Raw genomic sequence first — 23581 nt, 5'->3', positions numbered from 1 at the left:
GTGCACATCGACATATCTACTTTGATTAAGAGTCAAATCATCTCCTGTGTTCATCTTGGATTGAATAAACACATTAGTATCATTCATATCAAATGTGTGTCGGCTAACTGATGAATTTCCTGCCCTGAAGTTATCGCTCACACACACACACACACACACACATACACACACACGCATGCACACGAGCTGAATAAAGAGTGACTTTCTGCTAACTCTCACTCCTTAAAGAGTGTGGAGAAGAAGCTTCTTAGGATTTGTGTGTGTGGCAGCAGTGATTTGCTTTGGCCAGTAAAGTGGATTACAAGGCATAATAACTCTGAACGTGGGCAACAAGTTCATTCAAAAAAAAAAAAAAAAAGAGGCGCCGAAGTCACCACTGGCCACCTTCTAATATTTACTGTCCACTTTCAGCACAATATTAAACATCTGGGTATTTATGAAACAGCAGCACTGATCCATGAAGGACTGAAATGTTCTGTGTAACATTAAACAAGTTGTGCTTGTAAGGTCAAGGAATCAGGGAGGGGAACCTGTCCAATATTTATCAGCAACACAAACTAAATGTCAGCACCAGCAGGGAGGACGGTCCAGCTCCTCATCCGACTCACGATCATCAAACAGGAGTTGACCTTTAGATTCAGGGCCTCAACCTGGGCTCAGCTGGACTGTATGCTGAAGCTTTTTTTCTCAAATGACCCTTGTATCTCTTCCCGGCTCAGGCGACATCAGAAGGCCACACTGGTTCAGTCGCTCTCTGGTAGCATCATTGTCACTTATCGGAGGTTTTGTTCTGGTGAGTTTGTCCAATAAAATGTCAGGAAATAGTGGAAAATGTCTATTACAATTTCCCACAGCCCAACCTAACACCTTCAGTTTGCTTACTTTGTCCGACAACAGTCCAGACTTCTTCAGTGGTTCCCAACCTTTTCAGATTAGCTTAGTCTGTTATAGATTGTTTCATCTGCAGGACTTTTAGAGGCCTAAAGAGCTGGAAGAATCATAAAAAAGAGCAAAAAAAACGACAAAAAAATTAGATGAATTTTGTGTGGCAGAAATGTGTTTTCTTTTATTTCTTATACATTTAATGAACTTGTGACTCCTCGGATGTGGAGGTTGGGAACCACTGGACTAATCCGTTTATCAACTATCAGCTGTACTGTATGTGACTTAAAGCAATAAAATCAATCAAATACCTAAAAAAAACAGCCATTTACTTTTAGCGGTGACCTCGTAACAGTCCTCTCATCTACCAATCATGCCAAAATGTAAATAGATACAAAGCAATGCAATCTGATGCTATTTTAGAGTCATATACTGGTTTAAAATAGAAGTACTACACATTCAATTTGATCACATGATGCAGTTAAAGGAATAGTTTCGTATTTTGGGAAATGTGCATGTCCGATTTCTCTCTGGGACATAGATAAGAAGATCAATGCCACATGTGCAATAATGTTATGTGTAGTATGCGTTTTTATGTTTTTATGATGCATGCTTTTCATTTCCTCTGGACTTATATTATAAGGCAGAAAATACTTGTGCAGCTCCTGAGTCTAAGAAGAATTTCCCCACGGGGACAATAAGTAAATCCTATCATATTGCATTGCATTTTACCCAAACAATTCGCATGGACATTTATAAAAACTGGTTTTGTGGGTTCTTACGAATACTTGCTCACACCTGTGGAACCTTCATGTGGAAGGAAAAATATTTGTCCAGGTTTCCAGGTGGAACAACATGTTTCCTCAAAACGGTGAGCAATAGTGTGCAACGGGTTTTGAGGGATGTTTTCTCTTGTTTCGTGGGTATTTCAGAGGTGCTACCCAATCAGCAACTACGTGAACATAAACCAACCAACCCTGGTAGATCTTTACTTATTGTGCATGCAATTTTTGTTTTTATTTTGTACTTGCTTTGACAATGTTTCCCATGATTACAAAGTCCCTTTGAATTGAATTGTAAAAAAAACAAAAACCTTGCCATAATAAAAGGAAGTGCGCCTGTGGAAAACAACAGGGTGTTCAATGCACCACCACTTCTGTCAAAATAAATGTTTTGCTACATTTTGTCGTGGCTGAACAAAGCTCTGATTTCTTATACTGAAAAATAAAGTTGACTAATGAAACCTTTGTTCCAGCTGCTGTTACACATCCAGGCCATGGCTGGCTTCCTACAAAAATAGGAAAACATCTTATCATGACTTTGGTTTCTCAACGCCCCATATTGTATGACAAACACTGCAACGACTACTTCAAACACCAAACAAAAGAACGAGGCTAGCCACAACAGCTAGCATTAGCATCAAATCTGGGGAGTCAAATGTATTGTGTTATTAATGTTAATCGGCCCCAGAGTGCATAGTTGTTGTCAAGCGAAAAATCTGCATGTAGATTTTCTGTATTCCTGCACTGCATTTTTGCTTTGCACAAGTGAAAAATGACTTTAAATTTAAAACAGCTGATTAGCTTAGCTTAGCATAAAGACTAGAAACAAGGGGAAACAGCTAGCTTGGCTCTGTCTAAATGTAACCAAATCCACATACCAGCACCTCACTAATAAACATGTTATATTTTTTCCGTCTAATCCAAGTAAAAACTAAAATGTTAAGATGACAGTTCTTGCTCAGGTTTCTGCTGGTTGCCTGGCAACTGATGCCAATCTTCTCATCTAATTCCTGGCAAGAAAGCAAATAAGCGTATTCCCCAAAATGTCAAACTATTCCTTTAAATGTTGGTCACCTTTAAAACCTGTCAGTGTTTCGTCGAAAAACATCTTGCATTACCTCTCCAGCTCAGAATTTTAATATCCTCCTCTGCTGAGGTCAAACATCACAGATTTTACCAGAAAAAAAAACTTGAAAGGCTGATTAAGAGGAACTCTCTTTGTGCTTGTGAGGCTGCAGCAAAGCTCTGCCCTTCCATGCAGAAAATTCAACAAAACCTGCACCCCTCCAGACGATGATGTAATCTCTTACGGTTCTGATCTGAACATCATAATCAAAGGCGGAGAGCCAGCAACGCGTTATGCAAGAGCGGGCACATACACACACACACGCACGGGAGGGAAGCAAGGTGTGTGTGAACAGGCCAGTCATTTGCAACAAAGGGGAGGACAGACAGACGAAGAGGAAGTTGAAATGCACTCAGCACCACTTTGAAAGCCGCTTTAGGGAGTCACATTAAAGGTAAAAACGTCACATGGGAGGTGCTTTCCGTAATCAAACTGTCTCATAATGAAATCAGATATAATCATACCTCAGAGAGTGTCGCTGATGTCTCGTTATCCCAGTCCTGAGCACAGTGTACCTCCGCAGACATACAGATTAGAGATTATAGGATGCAATCAAGCAAAAAGATCAATCCATACCCACAAACACCACCATGGATTATAAACCCTGCCTGTGCTCGGTCTCCAGTTTGTAATTACTCTCAGCTCAGTATCATGCAGAGAGACACAACAGTGGTGCAATCAAGAACACGGACTATTTACCATAATTAAAGGAGTCTCAGCTAATCAACATACTCTTTACAGCAAAACTGAGAACCTCGTAACTGGTGCAAATGCATGATGTGAAGACTGATGACCTAAAATAAAAGATTTTGCTAAAAATGAACAATACTTAACGCGATAGCTGGGTTGTTTCCCCATTTCCAGTCTTTATGCTAAACTAACTTGGTTCTAGCTTTATTTTTCAACAGGGACAACCACAAGAAACCAATAAAACCTATTTCTAAAAGTGATAAAGTATTCCTGGAGTGTAAATCACATATTTCACATACAATATTAAAACGACTGTTTGGAAGATTCCTGAATTCATATGTGTCCCCGATACAGTTTCAATTTGAGGCAATTCAGAGGCCTGCGGTCGATATGAGACGACATTATATTAGTAAATATCCTTATTGTGTGTTTCTGTGGGCAAACCAGACCCCACAAAGCATGCCGGGCTTTGAAGCCAATTTTTGTTTGGTTCCATCACCTGATGCCATTGGGTCCAAAAAGACTTTTTCCCAAAGACTTTTTGTAAAAGAGACGTCTGTCAATGAGTGGAATCATTTTGTGAGCATCACAAACCTCACAAACTGACTCATTTCACCACTGGGATTAGATCCATTGAGTCTTATAACATTTTAAGTCTACAAAAGCCTCACGATTAAATCATTTTATCTCGATTCAAGTTAGCAGCGGGCTAAACCAGAAGTTAGCTTACGAAAGTCTTTAGTGTGCTTGCCCTGTGGCCTCAATGATGCAGAAGTTTCCTGTAATTTTAAACCTGAGAAACACAACTTTTTTTTTGCTTCATGCACCACTAAGCAATGGTCTAAGCACTAAGCACCAGTTCACTTTACACATCCATGGGTCAAACTGTCAAACTAGGACTAAGACTCTGTTACTGCATTGCCTGTTTCTCGACTCAAATGTTTTCAGAAACATATTTTAGTGTACTGTTTAGCTGTAAAATGAGAAAGTTTGTGAAACAAAATATTGAAAACAGTCAAGCCGAAACAAAGCACTGCCCGAGAAACGTTCTCATTTTACAGCATAACAGAACACTAAAATATGTGTCTGAAACTTCTAACAGTAATTTGATTCAGATTTGATCAGTACTGCCTAGTTTTTCAGTTTGACCGCAGCTCAAGAGCAATGATTGACATGACTGACCGCTGCGTGAGACCTATTTTTATAAAAGTTACCAACTGTAGCTTTAAAGACTTGCGACAAAAATATACACTGAGCGGAAATTTTACAATTGAAAAATGAATTTGTCCGTGCACTTTGGTAGACAAATTGTGTGATGAAGACAGTCTTTACTGCATTGTCATTTTACTTGTTGGCCTACACATACATTGATGGGGAGCTTTATGCAATTTACTAATAATGGCCAATATGTAGACCATTTATGAGTCCGACCCTAAAATACCATCCTAAGCAAACTGATTAGCATGGGTAGCTTACATAACTAGTTTTAAGTGTCACAGTTTTGTTACAAATATCCTCAACTGAAATTACCATATTTTGTTTTGTTAGACATGAACCTACTACATCAGGCTTGACTTGGTTTTCAACCTTTTAAATACTCAAAGGAAATACAAGATGATTCACCATTGGATCATTTCACACAAAGCATGTGACTGTTGCATCACGCGTCTCGGAGTTATGACTTTGTAAAATACATTTATTCCAGAACTTCCTACATCTGCTGTCTGAATCAGAAACGTGTTGAACCGCAGCAGAAGAGGCAGTGCTGGCACGCATCAACACAAGCTCCTTACATGACAGCTCTCGCCTTCTTGCCCCCACTGTAAATCTTCAGCTTCTTAACGGATGCTATAAGCTTATGGTCACATTCCAGATGTCAAAGGCACACACAAATGATTACACCGACAAATAGGCCATCCTCCAATCCAGTCTATTTTGGTTCCCTGGTGTGGGTGGACTCGGTTGCGCAACATCACACCTGGAGCACAACAGTCCACGCTGGAGAGGTTGAGCCGGGTGATAATTTCACTGCTTCAACACAAAATGGTGATTAAGGAACTCTGAGGGTTCTTTGCTAACTATAAATATGGCCGCCCTCCTGCTCAGCTACCCTCGGGGTCTTCACAGACTCGCCCACTCTGTCAGTTGAAGTTGCATGGTAAAAGCTCTCATTGGACACCGGCCTGTGCATAGCAGCATGCCTCAGGAGGGGGTGATGTAATGTCTTTTTAAAACATCACTGTGGAGGGACACCCCACTCTTCTGCACCTTACGTCACACACAGACTGTGACCCAGCAATATTACTGTGGCACGGTCCAAGAAATGCTGCGTGGACTACGTATAATGTTTTTATAAATTTGTTTTAATGTAGCCACAAAAAATATATCATCCAGAACTTTAAATCCCAATAGTAATTTTTAATGCTAAAGCTAAAAATCAGATATTCGCTTCCAAAATACGACCAATTTAAGAAATTCTGTGGCACTGAAATAAAAAAGATCTGATCTTTCCCTCAAAAAATGCAACATTTAATGCCATTTTGCAACACTGATGTTAAAAATCTGAATGTTTGCAGAGAAAATAGTGACATTAAATGCCATTTTGTAACATTGGAGTTAAAAAGCTGAACATTCCCTTCCCTCATAGTAACAATTTGTAATGCTAAAGCAAAAAAAATTTGAACATTTTCATCCAAATCAGCTTTTCCAAAATACTGACATTTCATACCATTTTTTGACACCAAAGTTAACAAAAAATCTGATCACTGATCAAAATCTGAATATTCTCTTTCCAGAAAGCAACATTTCATGCAATTTGGCAACACAGGCGTTAAAAATCAGAATGTCTGCAGAAGGAAAAGTGACATTATCTGTCATTTTATAACACTGCAGCTAAAAATCTGAATACTGTCTTCCCAGATATTAACAGTTTGTAATGCTGGAGCTAAACATCTGCAGATTTTCTTCCAAAATAGTAATAATATGTAATACCTGCGCTAAAATAGGAATAATTGCTTCCAAAATAGTAACATTTCATGCCATTTTGTGAAGCTGGACCTGAAAATCTGAATATTCTCTTCCCAAAGAGGAACAAATTGCAATGCTGGAGCTATAATTCTGAATATTTTCCTCCAAAAAAGTAACATCCTGCCATTTTGTAATGCTGGAGCTGAAAATGGGAACATTCTTTTCCAAAATATAGACATTTCATGCCATTTTTCGCAATTGAAGCTGAAAGAAATCTGATCATTTCCCTTCAAAATAGAACATTTCCTGTCATTTTGTAACACTGCAGCTAAAATCTGAATATTGTCCTCCAAACATAGCAATATTTTCGGCCATTTTGCAACACTGGCATTAAAGTTAAAATATGAATGTTTTTAGAGGAAATTTCTGACATTTCATGCCATTAGGTGACACTGAAATTAAAAACATCCAAATAATTTCTCTCCAAAATCATAAAATTTCCTTTAATTTGTCACACTGAAGCAGTAGATTGTAGTATTCCCTTTCCAAATTGTGACATTTCATCATTTCACGCCATTTTGCAACACTTAAGTTAAAAATCGACATGTTTGCTGGGATCATGGTGACAATTGATTTGGAACACAAAGCCTTCATTTTAACGCATCTGCACGCATGAACGTGGAGGAAGACTGCAGCACATGAAAGTGAATAAAGCAGGGGAAACACTGCACGCGCGCGTGTGTGTGTGTGTGCGTGTGTGAAACCCCTCCAGGCCCATGCGCTCTGACTTGGTATCAACTATCATGCTCTCTAACAGCCAACAGGGCAAAAAGGCATCATGCCAGATCAGCTGCAACACTGACTCTGCTGCACTGATGTGTAAATAAAACGCTGGCTGGACTCTGATCGCCAATCAGCACTCACGTTTCCATCCTCCAGACAAAACTGCGATATGTAATCTGTGCATTTATAGTCAAGATAGCCATGAGAGGCAACACTGCTGCGTCCAAACTGAGGGATGTGATTTTACTACGGAGCCACAACGAAAACAAATCAGTCACATCGACTTTGGGCGTTGAGTCCTCCAATGCACAAGGACACGCCTACACTACATTCGGTGACAGCAACAGTTTGGTTGGACAAAAACCGACTAATTTATGTCTGATCTTTAATGTGCACATAAGGCATCTTCATGTTTTTGCATGCGCATTGCAAAGATATGCATTACGCGTTTAATGCGCCTTTTCATGCCTCCAAATGCCGGTTGCAGAGTCACAAAGCATCCTTCACAGAGCCAGAATTGAATGTGTGCACCCTACAGAGGCTCCATTAACATGTCTGAGCGCAGTAACTGATGGACACAACCATCACCGGTGCGCCAAGTGCAGCGCTCATCGTGTCTTTTCGCAGCCTCCTGCTCCACACACACACACACACACACACACACACACACACACACACATACACACAGCCGAGTGCTGCGGTCATACAAATCACAGGCTTCACATGTTGCAGTCGAATAATCGGGCTGCTGACAGATCAGACACTGAGCCTCTGTAGGGGGGGTGGATCGCTGATAATAATCGAAGCGGCTGCGGCGGCAGGATCATGAAGCTCCAACACCTGACGGAAGACAATGCCGCCGTGCACGGAGCGCAGCGCGCCGCCTCCACAGCCCCTTTATCAGCCGCTCATTAGGCACAAATACGCTCATAATGGTGCTGCAATGTAACTGTTAATACATGCACCATAAAAATCACACCGTGCACCTTCCACATCGACCCGCCCACCCCTCTCATTCTCCTCCACCAGCCTTCCAAATCCCTTTCAAGGCGCCAAATAACAGAAAACATCAAATTGCGTTCGGGATTGTGGGAATAATCTCGGTCCCCCGCTGCAGAGAGACCGTTATTGCTTTCTCTCAAATAGGTGAGAGGCCAAAGGAGAGGGGGGGAAGCATCGCTATTGTCTCGCGCACAAGCGAGGAGCCATTGCAAGTAGGTTAAACCGCTCAGGCTGGCGCAGACGCAAATGTCTCCAAAGGAAAATACACGGAAAACGCGCAAATGTCAGCGGCTGGATGAGCGTACCTTTGCTCTCCTGTCCCTCGTCCTGAGTCTCCTCTGCGTTGGACTCCATGGCCGGCTTTGTCCCATCCATTATTTTAGAGGAATATAGTCTCCTTGTGGCACTTGTACCTTACAGTGTGTGGATGGTGGAGCCTGTCCTGGTGACTTGATGCTCTCTCTCTCTCTCTCGTACACACCCTCCCTCCCTCCTTCCTCCACCCCCTCCTCTCCCTGTTAAAGCTTAGCACTGTCTCTCTATGTGTATATTAACAATCCAGTGTCAAGATGCAAACGCGCTGTCAGATTGGATTTATTTCGCACATGCGGATTAGCAGCCCCCCAAATGATGCCAGATAACGCTCTCTGGCCCCTAAAACCACTCTCCACTCCACTGATGCTCAGTTCACTTTACTTCCCCACTAAATATCACTCTGTTACATCAATGCCTTCCTCTGTCTTCTTGTCTGCAGGTGACTGATTTTATTTGCTTCAGTGAAGCAGAGGAGGATATAAGGACAATATGTACAGGAGATGTAAATATGCAAACTCATGGGTAACCATGCATGCATGAATACACACACATACACATACACACAACCGCACACTCACCGCCCCCTCTCCATCTGGTGAGTTGAGAGAGAACCAGAGAGTCAGGGAGGGAGTGAAGGAGAGGAAGAGAGGAAGGGATGGAAAGAAGAGGAGGATAGTGTGCTATAAGAGAGTGTAAGATGAAAGCGAGAGGCGAGGAAAGGAGTCATTGTGTTTTTTCTCTCTCACAATAAAGTGGCCTGCAGCACCCATTATATTTTATTTAACACTTTAAGATATTTTAAGCATCCAATCAGCACAGAGGGGAAATGTAGTTGTGTGTGATGATGTTTAAAGGTCCAGGATGGAGGATTTTGGAGAGATATACTGGAATATAATATAATAAGCATGTTTTCTTTGATGTATAATCACCTGAAAATATGAATCAATATGTTTTCATTACTTTAGAATGAGTTGTTATAGGGAGCGGGTCCTCGTCTATGGAGATCGCCATGTTGAACTGCCATGTGTCCACAGTAAGTGAGCACACATAAGCATGTGTGGGGCTAACAGCCTGTCTCCAAAATGCCGAACAGCATTGGAGAAACACTAATTTGTAACGTGAAACTGCTTCATTCGTTGTTTTTACTGGTTTTAATCACCTTCTCCGTTTGTTTTAGAGAGAAAGAAACCTCAGTGGAAAATTCGGCTCCCGTTAAAAACCATCTGAATGTCCGGATCTTAAGTTATCAGAGAAAAAAGGTGAGCACACAGTAGTAACAGCCCGTCTCTGACATGCCAAACAGCATTGAAGAAACATAAATTTGTGACATGAAGCCGCTTTATTTGGCATTTTTACCTATTTTAATCATCTGATCCATTTATTTTGGAGAGGAGGAGACCTCTGCGGATAATTTCGGCTCCTGCTAAAAACCTCCTGAATGTCTGGATCAGAAATAAACTGAGCACACATTAAGTTATCAGAGAAAAAAGGTGGGCAGGAAAAGCTTAAGCTGGTTGCAGTCTGCAATTCTCCCCACTTAACGCCACTAAATCTCCCCAAATGTTGCATGCTGGACCTTTAAGTAACAACAAAGTTGCAGCAAGATCCACCACTCTATTCCTGTCAAGATATCATTCCCATTAGAATAAAGAAGGCAAAAAAACACAGAGGAGGAGGCTCTGTTTCCTATTTTAGCCTTGCATGTGTTGCATAATGCTTATGTTTCTATTTGTACTTATTACACTACTGTTCCCACTTTCCTTGTTCTCTCATTGTGGAAAAACAGCTTCACTTCAATTGATTTCACTTTGATTGGATCACCTTTGACCAATCAGAGCCTCTTGACTGCTAAACAGCCATGTGTCTGGCTTTATTTAAGAGGGGACTCTTTGTTTGGCTCCGAGGATGCTGATTGGCTGTGTGTAAGACGCCAGGATCCAATGAGAAGCCAAGCAAGGTGTGTACCCAAATCCCTGAGAAGTGGTTAAAAAAGGGTGGGGTGTGTTTATCCAGAGAAGTGTGTTTATTCACCCCATTTTCTAATAATATCCTGAAACAATGGGACGCCATCTGTCCCGAATCCTCTTAAAATACGGTTTTAATTCAGGCCCACGTGGCCCTGTTTCAGACAAAGCTCAGCCCACAGTCCAGGAACCCCCACCCTCACACACACACACACACTCACACACTGCAGACAAAGGTGACCCCACCAGCCACTGATGTTTTCATCCAACAAAACACCCAGACACCAGCACAGCTAACATGACATATATGACATTTAGTGGATCCTTTTACCCCGAGGGTTGAAATTAACACCCAGCCTGCACCATATGCTGGTCACCCATCACACTGACTTTCTGACATTTGAATGGCTCTCTGATACTGAGCCACGAGGAAACCTGATCAGCTGCATAAATGAATTAAAGTCTGTCTCTATGAAGCATTACTGAGAACATGTTAAGCGCAGGTCTGGGGAGCAGGTGTGAACAAAAAGCTGATTCACAGGCAGTTTAAGATTTATTATTTTCTTTAAAGAATGCAACCATGAGGTTAGCTGTTACCATATTAGAAACAGTGTTATCATGTTATCATTAACATTAGGGCTGCAGTTAAAAATTACTTAATTGATGTTATGTTAAATCTGCCAGTTTTTCTCTCAGTTTATTGAGTAAATGTTTGGTCCATAAAATCTAAAAAAAAAAAAAAAAAAAGGTGAAACATGGACATCACAGTTTCCTAACACTTCCTATCACAATATTAGCCTTCGTTTTGTGATACTGTCTCAATTCTCAAAAACACAGTATTCATTTTTAATTAATAGTTTAAATGCAAATATTTGTGGCAGTGGTTCATTTTGTGTTGTGTTTAAATAAGTTGTCTCCACGCGGCTCTCAACATGGAGGTAGCTGACTAGCATCCAATAAGAAAAAGGAAGCTCGTTTGCCAAAATTGTAAACATGGGCACTGATTTCCACTCCGCCTAACAGTGGAGGCTAAAAAGCTAGGCTAACTAGCTTCCACTATGAAAGAAGAAGCTAGTTAGCCAGATTTGCTAATGTGAGCTATGGGCTGCACGATTATAGCCAAAATGATAATCACGATTATTCCGATCGATACTGATATTACGATTATTTGTCATGATTATTCAATGTTTTTAGGGACAACATTTTTTCATTGCACTTTCACATTTAAATGAATGGAACACTTCTTTAACGTTCTTGCTGCTCATGCTAATTTTTGCATCAAAATAAGACTTGAAATAAGTTTCTGCTTCACCTGAATCCAGTGAATCTCCTGTAGATACGTATCTGCCACTGTTTTTAAATTGGTCATGGTGCCATTACACATTGTAGCCTCGCTGTCATGGATGTCTAAGTTGACGCTGGCCAAAGACCGGGATTGACGGTAATTGTATGGTAATGTTATTCTTCTCTGCCTTTTATTCGCATTCATCATCCTGCAGATTGTGATGTTTTCTCAGGTAGTTTACTAAGTTAGTTGTGTTGCTTTGCAGCGCAGGCACAAGTCTCATGCATGTCATCCCAATATCAGCGATAACCTCAGTATGACATCCTATCTCTAGCGTAAACACAAAGAACACAGGCCTATGAAACAGGCAGAGTCATAAAGGGCGCTACTACTATTATAGAAACCCATACCATGAGACTCTGTCTTTGTGGATGAAGAAGAATAAGGGAGGTGTAAATGCTATAATTCCTTTCTTACAGTCAATACAGTCTGCAGGAGGAAAAAGCCTTCCTTTGTAGTAAGAATGAATCACACACTCACACACACAAATACACACAAACACTCTAAACTGTCAGTTATTAGTCAAGTCAAGTCAAGTCAGTTTATTTATATAGCACATTTAAAAACAACAGAAGTTGACCAAAGTGCTTCACATAACACAGAAATGATCAATCAAAAAACAACAAAACAAAGCAAAAGTCATAAATAAGAAGATATAATAAATTAGTAAAGAGCGATCGGACAACCAACAAATAAAACATAGAATCGAATAAACACAAGAGCCTATTTACACGATAATAAATTAAAAGGCTAAAGAAAAAAGGTGAGTCTTCAGACGTGCTTTGAAGACTTCGATGGACGGGGAAGTTCTAATATTTAGTGGCAAACTATTCCACAATTTTGGGCCGACAACTGAAAATGCACGATCACCTTTGGTTTTTAACTTGGTGTGTGGAATGAGGAGCAGTGATTGGTCAGCAGATCTAAGGGGTCTGGAAGTGGAATAGGGGATGACCATATCAGAAATGTACCCTGGTGACAGGCTTGAAGGGTGAGTTTCAAGTCCCATTTTTTTCTCCCAGAACCCCCATAATCCCTTGCTGGGTCACACAGATTAAGGACTTGTCCAGAAGATGAGATACAGTGCTCCCTGGCACTCTTCACCATCACCCTGTCACACACACACACACACACACACACACACACTGCTGCTTGGACTCAAGCCCAAACCTCTCGCTAATGTTGCGTTCCAGAGATGTCAGAAAGTTGGAAATCTCAATTTTCCAACAAGGAAAAATGCAGCAGGATTCAGTTACCTCACATCACAGCTACACTGACAGTCTTTGTGTGTGGTCCTCAAAATAATTTCACAAATGAAAAGATACAACAGTGATTGCCAGACTGTTTGATGAACAGATGATGCTGTGCAAATATTACCAAAGCACAAACACTCAGCACCTACAGTTTTAGATGGAGTTTCTGCACTTTTATACACGCACAACCAGATATACCTGTCTGTCTTATTTATTGGCACCCCATCTTCTCCTTGATTTGTCGTTTGTATCTTTTCTGCTCTATCACTTTAGGGCTGGGACACATGCCATGTCTTTAACCGTCTGGAAAATGCAAGGTCAGGCACAGGGTGCTACTCCTGTGCCAACTTCCAAGGGTGTGTAGGTGATCTTCTTCAAGGTGTTGTTTTTGAAATGTGTATTAGGCCTAAAGCATTGTCCGTGGGACTGATGTAATGCTCAGGTTAAAACATCTTCACCAGATTTACAATAGACTGATATTTATGGAGGAAAGGAAAGATGTCTACCAGCTGTGATTGGTTGTTCCTTGTCACATGACATGCATTCCAAGGGTGGATCTTTGTTTATCTCAGGGTGCAGCCGTTGTGCCCTGAAGAAACAGGAGTTTGGGAACGCTTGGGAACAACATCACTCTATCTTTTGAGTGCAACTTCTGCGTGTCTGCATTGAAAACAATTGATTTGAGCTTGCAGAAAACGCAGCATGTGTACGGGCTACAGGCCTTTACATAGTGGGAACGTGACGAATAAACGACACAAAAATGCAAAACACTCACCTGCAAATATTCCCATCCAAACTATTCATAATGGCAGCCATGGGAATTTGCAACAGTTGCATAACTTGTTCAATAAAAGGTTCGAGAAAAAATTCACAACAAAATAAAAAAATAAATAAAATGAAGGATTCAACATCATCAAGTGATGATGACCTCGTCGTCGTTCTCCTCACTGGAAAAAAAGAGGAGATGTATGGTCAGTGGAGAGTTTCACTGCCTCATAAAGAAGCTGGAGCTCCACCACGGACGAATTTGGATATATATTAGGATGCCATATAATAATTTTTAATCATTTTACTTTAATTTTTTCCATAATACAGGTTGTTGGGATGTACAAACAATCAACATTGTCATGACATTGTGATGTTGCATCCGTTCGGCACAACCTGATTGATTGATGCCTTTATTTGCGGTTACAAAAGCTCAGAAAAAAATGTATTTTCTCTGCTTAATATTTGCATTCTATGTGAAAGTATTCAAGACAAAAACAACAGATGGAAAAAATATATTGACGCGCAAATTAACTGCATGAAAAAACACCTCTGGTGCATAAAGGCCTTAAGAGGCTACAACAATGCTAGTGGTTCTCACAATGACAATGCTAACACACTGATGGTTAGCAGGTATAATGTTTACCATGTTAGCCATCTTAGCTTGGCTTGCTAGCATGCTACTTTTGCTGAATAAAAAAAATTAAAAGTCAGGTGTTCACCAAAATCATCCATGAATATTTGTGCCAAATATCATGTTGTTGAGATGTTTTACTCAACCACAAATCACAACCTCAAGTTGGCGATAGAGTCACCAGACTCATTTGAAAACTTCGTCTGGGAACCTTTTATGTCTGTACAAAATTTGGTGCTAATCCATCCAACACATGTTGAGATATTTTAGCCTGGACTCAAGTGGTGGCATGTTTCAATCCCCAGACTCACACTGCTGTTGTGGTTTAACCCCACACACTTCTGCATTGTTTCATATTGAATGTATGGATGGAGAGATTTGTAAGAGAGAGAATGATTTTGCTTTGTGCAGCGCCTCATATCAATCGTGTGAGTGTTTGGAGGTGGGAGTTAGGATTCATATATAATCCCCTTCAGCCATATGAGAAATGAGAAACAATAAAGCGAGGTTTAAAGGACAGACACAGTTCACCAAAGATAAATACACCAACACAGCCTGCAGTTTGAATCTTAAACAGTGTGTTTGTTTGGGTGAGCATGTGTGTAAATGTCAGTTTCGAAGCCTTATGTTCAGGGTTGTTCCGTGCACTCTCTGACTTTGTCGAATCACGTATCTTCTCCAGCCATTTTAACCAATTGCTGGGCTTCAGAACGAGCTCCTGCTCAGCTGCACAGACTTTATTATCCATCTCCACAACTCTTAGCATCCATTAAAGAGAAAGTCATGAGTGTCTGTCGAATGCCTGTCCTCCCTCATTACAGTGAGACAGAGAAAGAGCCCAAATGGGGTCGTCCCAGAGTAATGAGGACGTCGCAGCTCCTTTATGTCAGCAGATGTGGAGTTAAAGGGAGAGAAGAAGAAGAAGAGAAGGAGGACACAGCAGACTCCGGACACCTCTGTAAAGACCAGCTTCAAATTTGATTTCAAACTTCAGTTTAAAAGATTTCCACAACAAGCTTGCTTGATAGTCACATCCTCAACATCACAGTGGTCTGATCTCAGAGTGATAGTGGCTCTTCTGTTGCCATGGAGACGTGTAACACCGACGGTAGGCTGCACTGATTCAGATCTTTTAGTGATGCTGTCACTTCCTAGAAGACTTCTCATGTGGCCTTGTAACAGCTTAAATTCACCAAGAGTCAGAAACCGAAAACCGCATTTATAAGATAGCCATAAGAACGGACTGAGTGAGAGAAATGTTATCAGTAAAATTAGATCTACTCCTACGACCAGCTCAGCTGAAGGCTGGAGTTGTTGACATGCAGCCAATGTGTTTAAAGCTTTCTGTGTTGCTGCCTGAGAGCATCAGAGGGAGAATCATCTCATAGACAGTTAAAGTGGGGTGTAAATAAGTAAGAAAGTTGTCCCCTGTGAATAGAAGCAATCAGCAACAAGATGCATCATGTCTGCTGATTTAAAAGAAAAAAAAAATCTGCCAGCACTAAGCAGCATTATTTTTAACCATCTGTCTGATTCACCACTTTGGTCCAGACTGAAATATCTCAACAACTGTTGGATGGATTGCGGTGAAATTTTCGACAGAAGTTGAATCCTACTGACTTCGGTGGTCCTCTGACTTTTCTTCCTTAGTTCTTTTTGTCTTCAGCAGCAGATGATGGAGTTTGAGTTGTAGGATGGATAACTGATCAGTTGATCGAAGTGGATGAGATTACATTTAGACCCAGCACAAATGACGCTCCTCCGTCTGTGCCCAGCATTGAGTGTGGTGCACTGAATAACCAAATGTTACATAAATTCTAATAGTGCTCCTAATGGACGGTCCAGCTCCAAAAAATAAAAAATAAAATCAATATGTGGCAGCGCATGTTGTTATTGTGGTGGGTTGCCACAAATGATTGTGTGGGAAACCCTGCAAAACGTATGACATCCCCATTTAACTACACTTTGTGTTTCGTGCAAGCAGCAACCCTTTCGGGCCTGAAAAATGAAGCATACAGAAAAGTGCCAAAAACTGCAGTTCCTCTAATGGCCACTTGTGGCTGGCTCCAAGAATGAGTCAATCCCCATAAACCCCCATGTTGAAATGTCCAGCCTTTTAGCAGAATTAACACATTTACAGCCTGGTACATGAAACAGTTTTGATCATTACAGCTAATTTCCCCATTCATTACAACTGTACAGGGGGTAAATCTTTATATAACCCACCTATTAAAATGTTATTAGGGCTTAAAGTATGTATAATTAAGGGCGTGGTCACTTTGAGTGAAGTAACGTAACGTAACGTAAAGAACGTAACCATGGCGTAACCCCAGATTTACAGACTATAGTCGTAGATAGCTGTTGCCATTTCACTATTTTTTAAGATTATGAAAGTCAGTCTTAACATTTTGGTTGCCTAGAAGAGGCTTCTTTGGTTGTACTAACAAACCCAAGGAGTTGGACATTACATTTTCCTGGGGAGTACATTTGGTTTTAATGGTTTAAAGTCTATTTTTTGTCAGAGAAAATTTGCATTGGCATTATCACAGGTAACCATAGCTGTAAATCCACCATGCTAAACAAGCTAGCAACTAGCGTTAGGGTTATCTCTACCCTCTCGTCCAAATATGGTCACTTCTGGCTCCAAAAATCCAGGATAGGGACGGCCAAAATGCCAAATTAAAGGTTTTAAAATGGAAGTCCACAAACCAATGGGTGCACGGTGACTACGTCCATTATTTCATGGTCTATGGTTTAGTGTTCATTGCAAATGTTAGCATGCTAAGGGGCTAAACTTAGATGGTGAACATGACAAATCTGCATTAGCATGTTAGCATTGTCAATGTCGGGAAAGCCTCTTGTTAATGGAGGATCCAAACATGCCTAGTGGTGTCTCAGATTACATTTGGTTTGGAAATGATGACATTAAATTATAGGAAATAATAAATAGTCATCCAATCAATGAATGAACAAAGATTAATTGTCTGAAAGGCAAAAGCTCACAAAGAGACAGGAGGGATGTAGAGCATCAAAGAGCACTAATGCTGTTTAGATACTACTGTCTCCTTTGTCTCCTGTGTGAAGCTCAGCCTCACTACAGGCATCACATTGACCTTTTAACCGTCTTCCTGACACGCTGCTCAAGACCATTATGGATCTCTTTTATCAGGCGCTGACACTGACTGTCAGGCTTTGAGCTCTGATCCCAGAGGTCGACCTCACTGTGACCTACAGTATCTGTTGTCCCGAGCCTTGGGAAATAACTGCGGCCTGCTCAAAGCTATTTGTGTCTGTCTACGTACTATACGGGGTTGTAGGTCAAGAATGAGATGACACTGTTTCAGAGTCATGGGACTTGGAGAAATGATGTTATAATCAGGCTGTATGTTTTCTGTATTTGTTTCTTACAACTACAAACCATGCATTTACAGTTTAGCTGCAGTACACATCATGTCAATGGCCAAGTTTCCATTCAACCCAATCACCAGAATTTATGTTGGCATTGTACATTTCTCCAAATCATGGATATTTAAGATGTGTACATTATTATGTAGCAAATTTGTTGAAACTTAATCACGTTGTGGTTAATGCGTGTTTATGTTTAGGTACAACAAAACACTTGCTTATGGTAAGGAAAAGATCATGTTTTGCTTAAAATGCCATTTTTGGTGGCACAAATTAATCATCACAAAGTCAGCACATATACACCTTATCAGAACTATGTCACTTTAGAAATGTTGTTTTGATACGTTTGAAGGAAATGTACAATGCCAACTTCTTTCTCTTTCAAGTTAACTTTGGTAATTTTGAAAAATTTTGTATTTTGTCGTTTTGTCAGAAGTTGGTGGTATGGGCTATGTTTTGGGCAGGGCTGTAATCTGCTAGTAAACAGTAGAAGTAGAGGTTGTCAGCTTGTAACAAAACAAGTTGCCTTGGCAATCCAACTCATCTATGTCAGAACTCCATATCATATTTGGCACAGGAAGTCTTTTCGACAAGGGCAAAACCCAGAGAGCACAAGAACTTATGATCCCTGTCTCCACCCAACACTTTCGGTATGGTACCTTTGGAACCAGAAGTAACCCTTCAGACATGGTACCTAGACCCTAGCATTTCCACTGCAAACAGTACCCTTAAATGTGGGCAGGATTGTTGTCACTCACTGCTCCGTCCAGCACTCACTGTCCCTCGTACATGGAACGTCTGCACCTCGTTTATTGTCCACAGAGCGAGCACTTGCCACGGTATGTACAGTGGTTACAAAACCAGCCACAACTCAGCCCTGACCAGAGTGACTGTCCTCTATTGACCAATCAACAGACTGAAGTGTTCACAGCTCCACCTTTTAGTACCAGATCTGTGTGCTAGGTACCCCAACAGAAGGGTGACCAAAAATGGGGACGGTATGGAACGGTTCCATTGGTACCATTCACAACTTTTCATGATGGAAATGGAAAAGAAAGCGTACCAAACTGAGCTGAACCGTACTGTACTGCTCAGTGGAAACGGGGCTTTAGGTAGTATTATTGAATTTCGCTTCATATATGTATGTGCAAACTCGTGGTCTAACTCCTGCACAGAAGCTTATCCATCATGCAGCAGGAAAAGTATCTGTTTATGTCCACAATGTGTCTTTCAGCAGTGAAAAACATGTAGCCTTGAAATACAAAAGCAGAGAATGCTTTCATAATGTGGCCAAGTTTCGATTTGTACATTTCTCTAACTGGAGTCGTGAAACGAGTCACACATTCACCTGCATGCAAGTGTTTGACTGATCATAGCTTTCCCCAACTTGCTTTGGCTATTGAATATCTGCCTGCATTAGTCAAATAGAAGTGTTTTATCAGTAACGATGGAAAGAGGGCATCACTTGAGCAAACATAAACAAAAGACGCCGATACACACATGCACAGAAACAGGCAGAGTGTCTCAGCGACGGCTTTATGAGCCTCCCGCTGTCGCTTTACTCTAATCCTTGCTATTTTAATGGGCTTCTGGCTTCGTCTAAAAGGGAAACCTTTGGCAGGGAGCCACATGGAAGCACTGCACCTGACATTGTCTCGTCTCTCACCTGAGAAGTTCCTTTCCTTTCTCTGCAGAGAGAGTGTGTTTCTATAAGTGTCTATGTGTGTGTGTTTTGTGGTGTATATGTGTGTGTGTGTGTTCAGATCCGGGCCCTTAATCTGTGGTGGTGGTGATGACCCAGTTTCGCCCCCCTCTCCTCCCACCCCACCCTCAGTCGGCGGTCGCCAAGGAGACGTTTCCCTCTCATCCCTGAACAGAAGCGCCGGATGCTGACAAAGGTTACTTCATCTCCAACACACACTTAATCTGAAGATGACGGCGTAAACACTTTTGCTGAACATGTATACATTCTTAGTCTTGTTGTCATTTGGGGTTTTAAAGGAATGCTCCACAAAAATGCAGCATTTCTTCCCCTCTTCTGTCTCTCCCTGCGTCTTTCACCAACCCACGGCTGAAACAGGAAGCAGGCACATGAGCAACTTTTAATGCAAAGTCATGCAAACAAATCCCATCATGTTGTGTCATCATCTGCACCTGCACTTCTGTGAATTTGCATGCAGTTTCGCTTTAATGTGTGACTTTTTTGGCGATACACACACACAAACACACACAAACTCACACTCCTGAATGCACAAGGACGTAGGTTTGGTTTGAACACTGAACATGTCCCCATCAATATGCTCTAAATGTTGATGGGGACATGTCCCCTGTGTCCCCTCACTGAAACCCACACTTATGTGAACGCCCACCCTCGACTGGAACCACCTACAGACAGATCTCTGATACATCTCGCCTTATTTACAATATGTGACTCCTGTCAGTGCGGATAGCTTAACCTACACTCACCTCCACACACACACACATACACACACACACACACACACACGCCCACACACCCATCCCCCCACCGCCCCCTCCGTCCAGCAATTTATCCGACGAGCCACTAATCCCGCTGGCCCAGATTTGGTCCACAGTCTGCTCCACATGATGTTATGTTGTCATCGTCATCCCAACAACTGCACACACACCCCATATGTGTGTACCCCACCCCACCCCCTCCCGAGGCTGCGTCATGTGACCTCCGCGACAGTCATGTGACTCAGAAGCTGTTGCACCTGTGACCTACTGTACCGAACTGCAGCGTGCGCCAGCAGAAATGTGGGATAAGAGCTGCTTCCATCTACAGTATGCAAGCACACCGTGAGTCACCGTGCGGAGGAAATGCAAAGCAGGGGTGGGTTCATCATCTTCATCATCATCATCAACACCATCATCATCACCACTCCAGGGGTGGCAGAGCTGCAGGGGGAGGTGAGGGAGAACGGCTGCTGTCTGTGTGTGTGTGCACACATATTAATATTCTGCCTATTTTTTGCCCGTGTGGGCTCGTGCGATCAGATGTATGACTGTTTCGCATGTGCTGGGATTTGAGATGACGCCCGCCTTGGAGCTTTGTGCATCGCCGTGTCGCCATGGCAACAGGTCCTCTCGACGGCGACTGATTCTGACACATCAGAGTAGCCATCGGGCTGAGCTTAAAATGCTCACATGCAGGACAGGGAAAAGACAAGCAGACTAAATATGAAAGCAAATATGAGGGTTGGGAGGTGGGTGTGCTGAAGACATGGATGCAGGTTTGAAATACTGAAAAAGAAGTGTGTTTTGGCTTTTCTACAGCTTCTAGTCAGGGCCAAGTCAGTGCCACAACAGCACAACACAAATATGTGGATCTAAAACTAAAGTACTTTTCTCAAAAAAAACACCATACAAAGAGCAAAGGACATAAAATCGATAGCAAAATCAATAAGACATATAGAAGCAAAGGCTACAAAGGCAAAAACAAATAATTTTAGAGTGAGAGAGAACTGCCTGGACATCAGGTTGTTTCTCTCTGAGATATAGTTGGATGCTGGATCCATCGCACCCTGAAATCAATCAATAAAACCACAAAATCAATTCTGAGACTAACAGCCAGACGAAGAACAGATACTGGAGAAGTAAGAGATGAGGGGAACAATGACTGATGCACTCTGTCACTGAAACACTTCATCAGTTTTGTTGTCTGTCTGCCAGCTGCTAACTTTAACATGACTTCAGGGACTGTGATCCACTCCCTGTCCTGCAGTCACTCATCAACACCTCAGTATATATACCTGCCCCTTTTCCTCACTTCCTAGCCAGACTAACTTTTGTGAAACTCCTGGCTTGAAGAGGACTTATGATGCTTTTCTGTCATATATAATGTCAGATGTTGATATTAAAGGTGGCCAAAGTTACATGTAATGAGATAAATGAATCTAAAAGTAATCCCTGTGAGCTTCGGACTGTCCTGAATACTCTGTTTAAAATGTTTTTATTCATGTACATGACATACACCGCTTGGCTCAGACCAAGGAGGAGGACACTGCCTGAGTTTTTGGTTTAAAACTGAATGGCCTGGGAGACGTGCTGGAGGAGCTGGGCAGCCATCAGCACATGTTGAGGACTGATTGTGTTGTTGTGTGCTGGGCAGTAGTCAATAAAAGTATTGCATATAGACGGAGTGCTGAATCTGTGCGCTTCACAGGGGTAGCAAGATGGCTACATTTACCATTGCCTATCTATTGCTACTTACCCCCCAAATACACACATAAACATAATACAATTACTATACATGCACACCCATGAAAGTGCTTTGTTAAGCTGTTCCTATAAAGTGCATTAACCCCAACACAGCTGTGCAATATTTATGTGGCAAAACTGTCAGTCACGAGTAAAGAAGTGCTCTTCGTTACACTGCTACATGTAGCTACATGCTAACATAAGGGAAACTTGTAATCTTGGTGGCGATGTTGTGAATTCCTCTTTCTCTAAATCCTTCTGGAGCATGTTTGGTTGTGTTTAGACACATTTATTGGTGATTTCTGAGGGTTAGAAAGTGTCGCTATACTTTTTTTACAGTCATTCCCTCGGCAATGACGATTCAGAGACACCAAGATACGGACCGCTGACCAGTCAGCGCAGTCTGGGCTTGTTTGGGAGAGGGGCTTAAAGAGATAGACCCTGAAGGCTCATTTGTACTCCCTTTACATACAAACATAGGACCTTTCATTACAAACTTTGAAAACGTCACATACTTCCATGCATCCTTTATGTTGGCATAGATACATCTACTAGATGGCAAGAGAGGGCAGAGTCAAAAGTTTCTGACAGCAACAAAGATGGCTACGGTGGAGGAGGTCGTAATAATATACCTTTTAATGGAGGCAGCTTTGTAGACAGCCAAGGTCTATGAGGCCATTAAATACATCACAACATGTGGACGGATGACTTGATTAACTATATTAATGATTCGTTCGTTTCTGCTACACTACAATGTCCCCACGACTTCTAGTGGTACGGCTTCATTTCATCTGTAGCCATGGGCGTTTAGACAGAGGGTGAAAGCAGATATATTCAGGCAAGCATTATGAGAAAAATAAAATAAAATTCAATAAAATCAAAGCATGTAAAAGAGTATACTAGGTCCCCTTTAAAGGCTTGCTCATACCACCATTTCAAAAAGCTAAATTCATTCACTTGAGTAGAAGTTTCAAGTCCAGTTTTGGGCTTACTCATTCGAACTTTTTGGGGAATGTAAAGTCCAAAACAGAAGTAACTGTTAAAGCTTATCAGCTGTGTGGAAACAAATTTTACTTAACTCTCATCTGCCACATTATGAGTTGCAACACAATGGACATATCTTTTGTAGACAGTTATGAGACAGATGTTGACCGTATAAATATGTTTGGAACGTGCTGCCTGACCTGGCATTTTGGTTTTGGTTGCTCATTATGAAACTCTGCTTTTGTGAGTCCTAGTTTTACTCAGTTCTCTCTGCTTCTATTTCTAATGCCAGCCTTACAACGAACAACTTGTCAAAGGATTTCACTGTCCCAGACAAATTTCCAATGTCGGTATAAAGCCATAAGAGTTTCACCTCAGTTGGTGTGCACTCCTGTGATCTCGATTTTTCTTGGCTTGGCAGTCCAAAGTCAAACATGTTTTAGATTATCAGACGTTTTTAGTC

The 23581-nt window shown here is 41.5% G+C and overlaps 1 protein-coding gene across 2 annotated transcripts in view; it reads right to left on the bottom strand.

The window, feature by feature from the left end:
* The window catches only part of LOC126401713 (neuronal membrane glycoprotein M6-b-like), a 61734-nt gene that overhangs the window by 32466 nt on the left and 5687 nt on the right, over nucleotides 1-23581 (bottom strand). Inside the window, exon 1 of one of the 2 annotated variants that reach the window (XM_050063160.1) lies at nucleotides 8538-8702. The exons of the other annotated variant lie outside the window; for it this stretch is intronic. Coding sequence (XP_049919117.1) covers nucleotides 8538-8607 — 70 coding nt within the window. The 5' untranslated portion in view covers nucleotides 8608-8702. Of the gene's footprint in view, nucleotides 1-8537; nucleotides 8703-23581 lie in introns of those variants that run through there. 2 annotated transcript variants of the gene reach the window in all.

Source organism: Epinephelus moara, chromosome 15 (assembly GCF_006386435.1).
Source record: "Epinephelus moara isolate mb chromosome 15, YSFRI_EMoa_1.0, whole genome shotgun sequence".
NCBI lineage: Eukaryota > Metazoa > Chordata > Actinopteri > Perciformes > Serranidae > Epinephelus > Epinephelus moara.
This window is presented reverse-complemented; position numbering and strand designations above follow the sequence as displayed.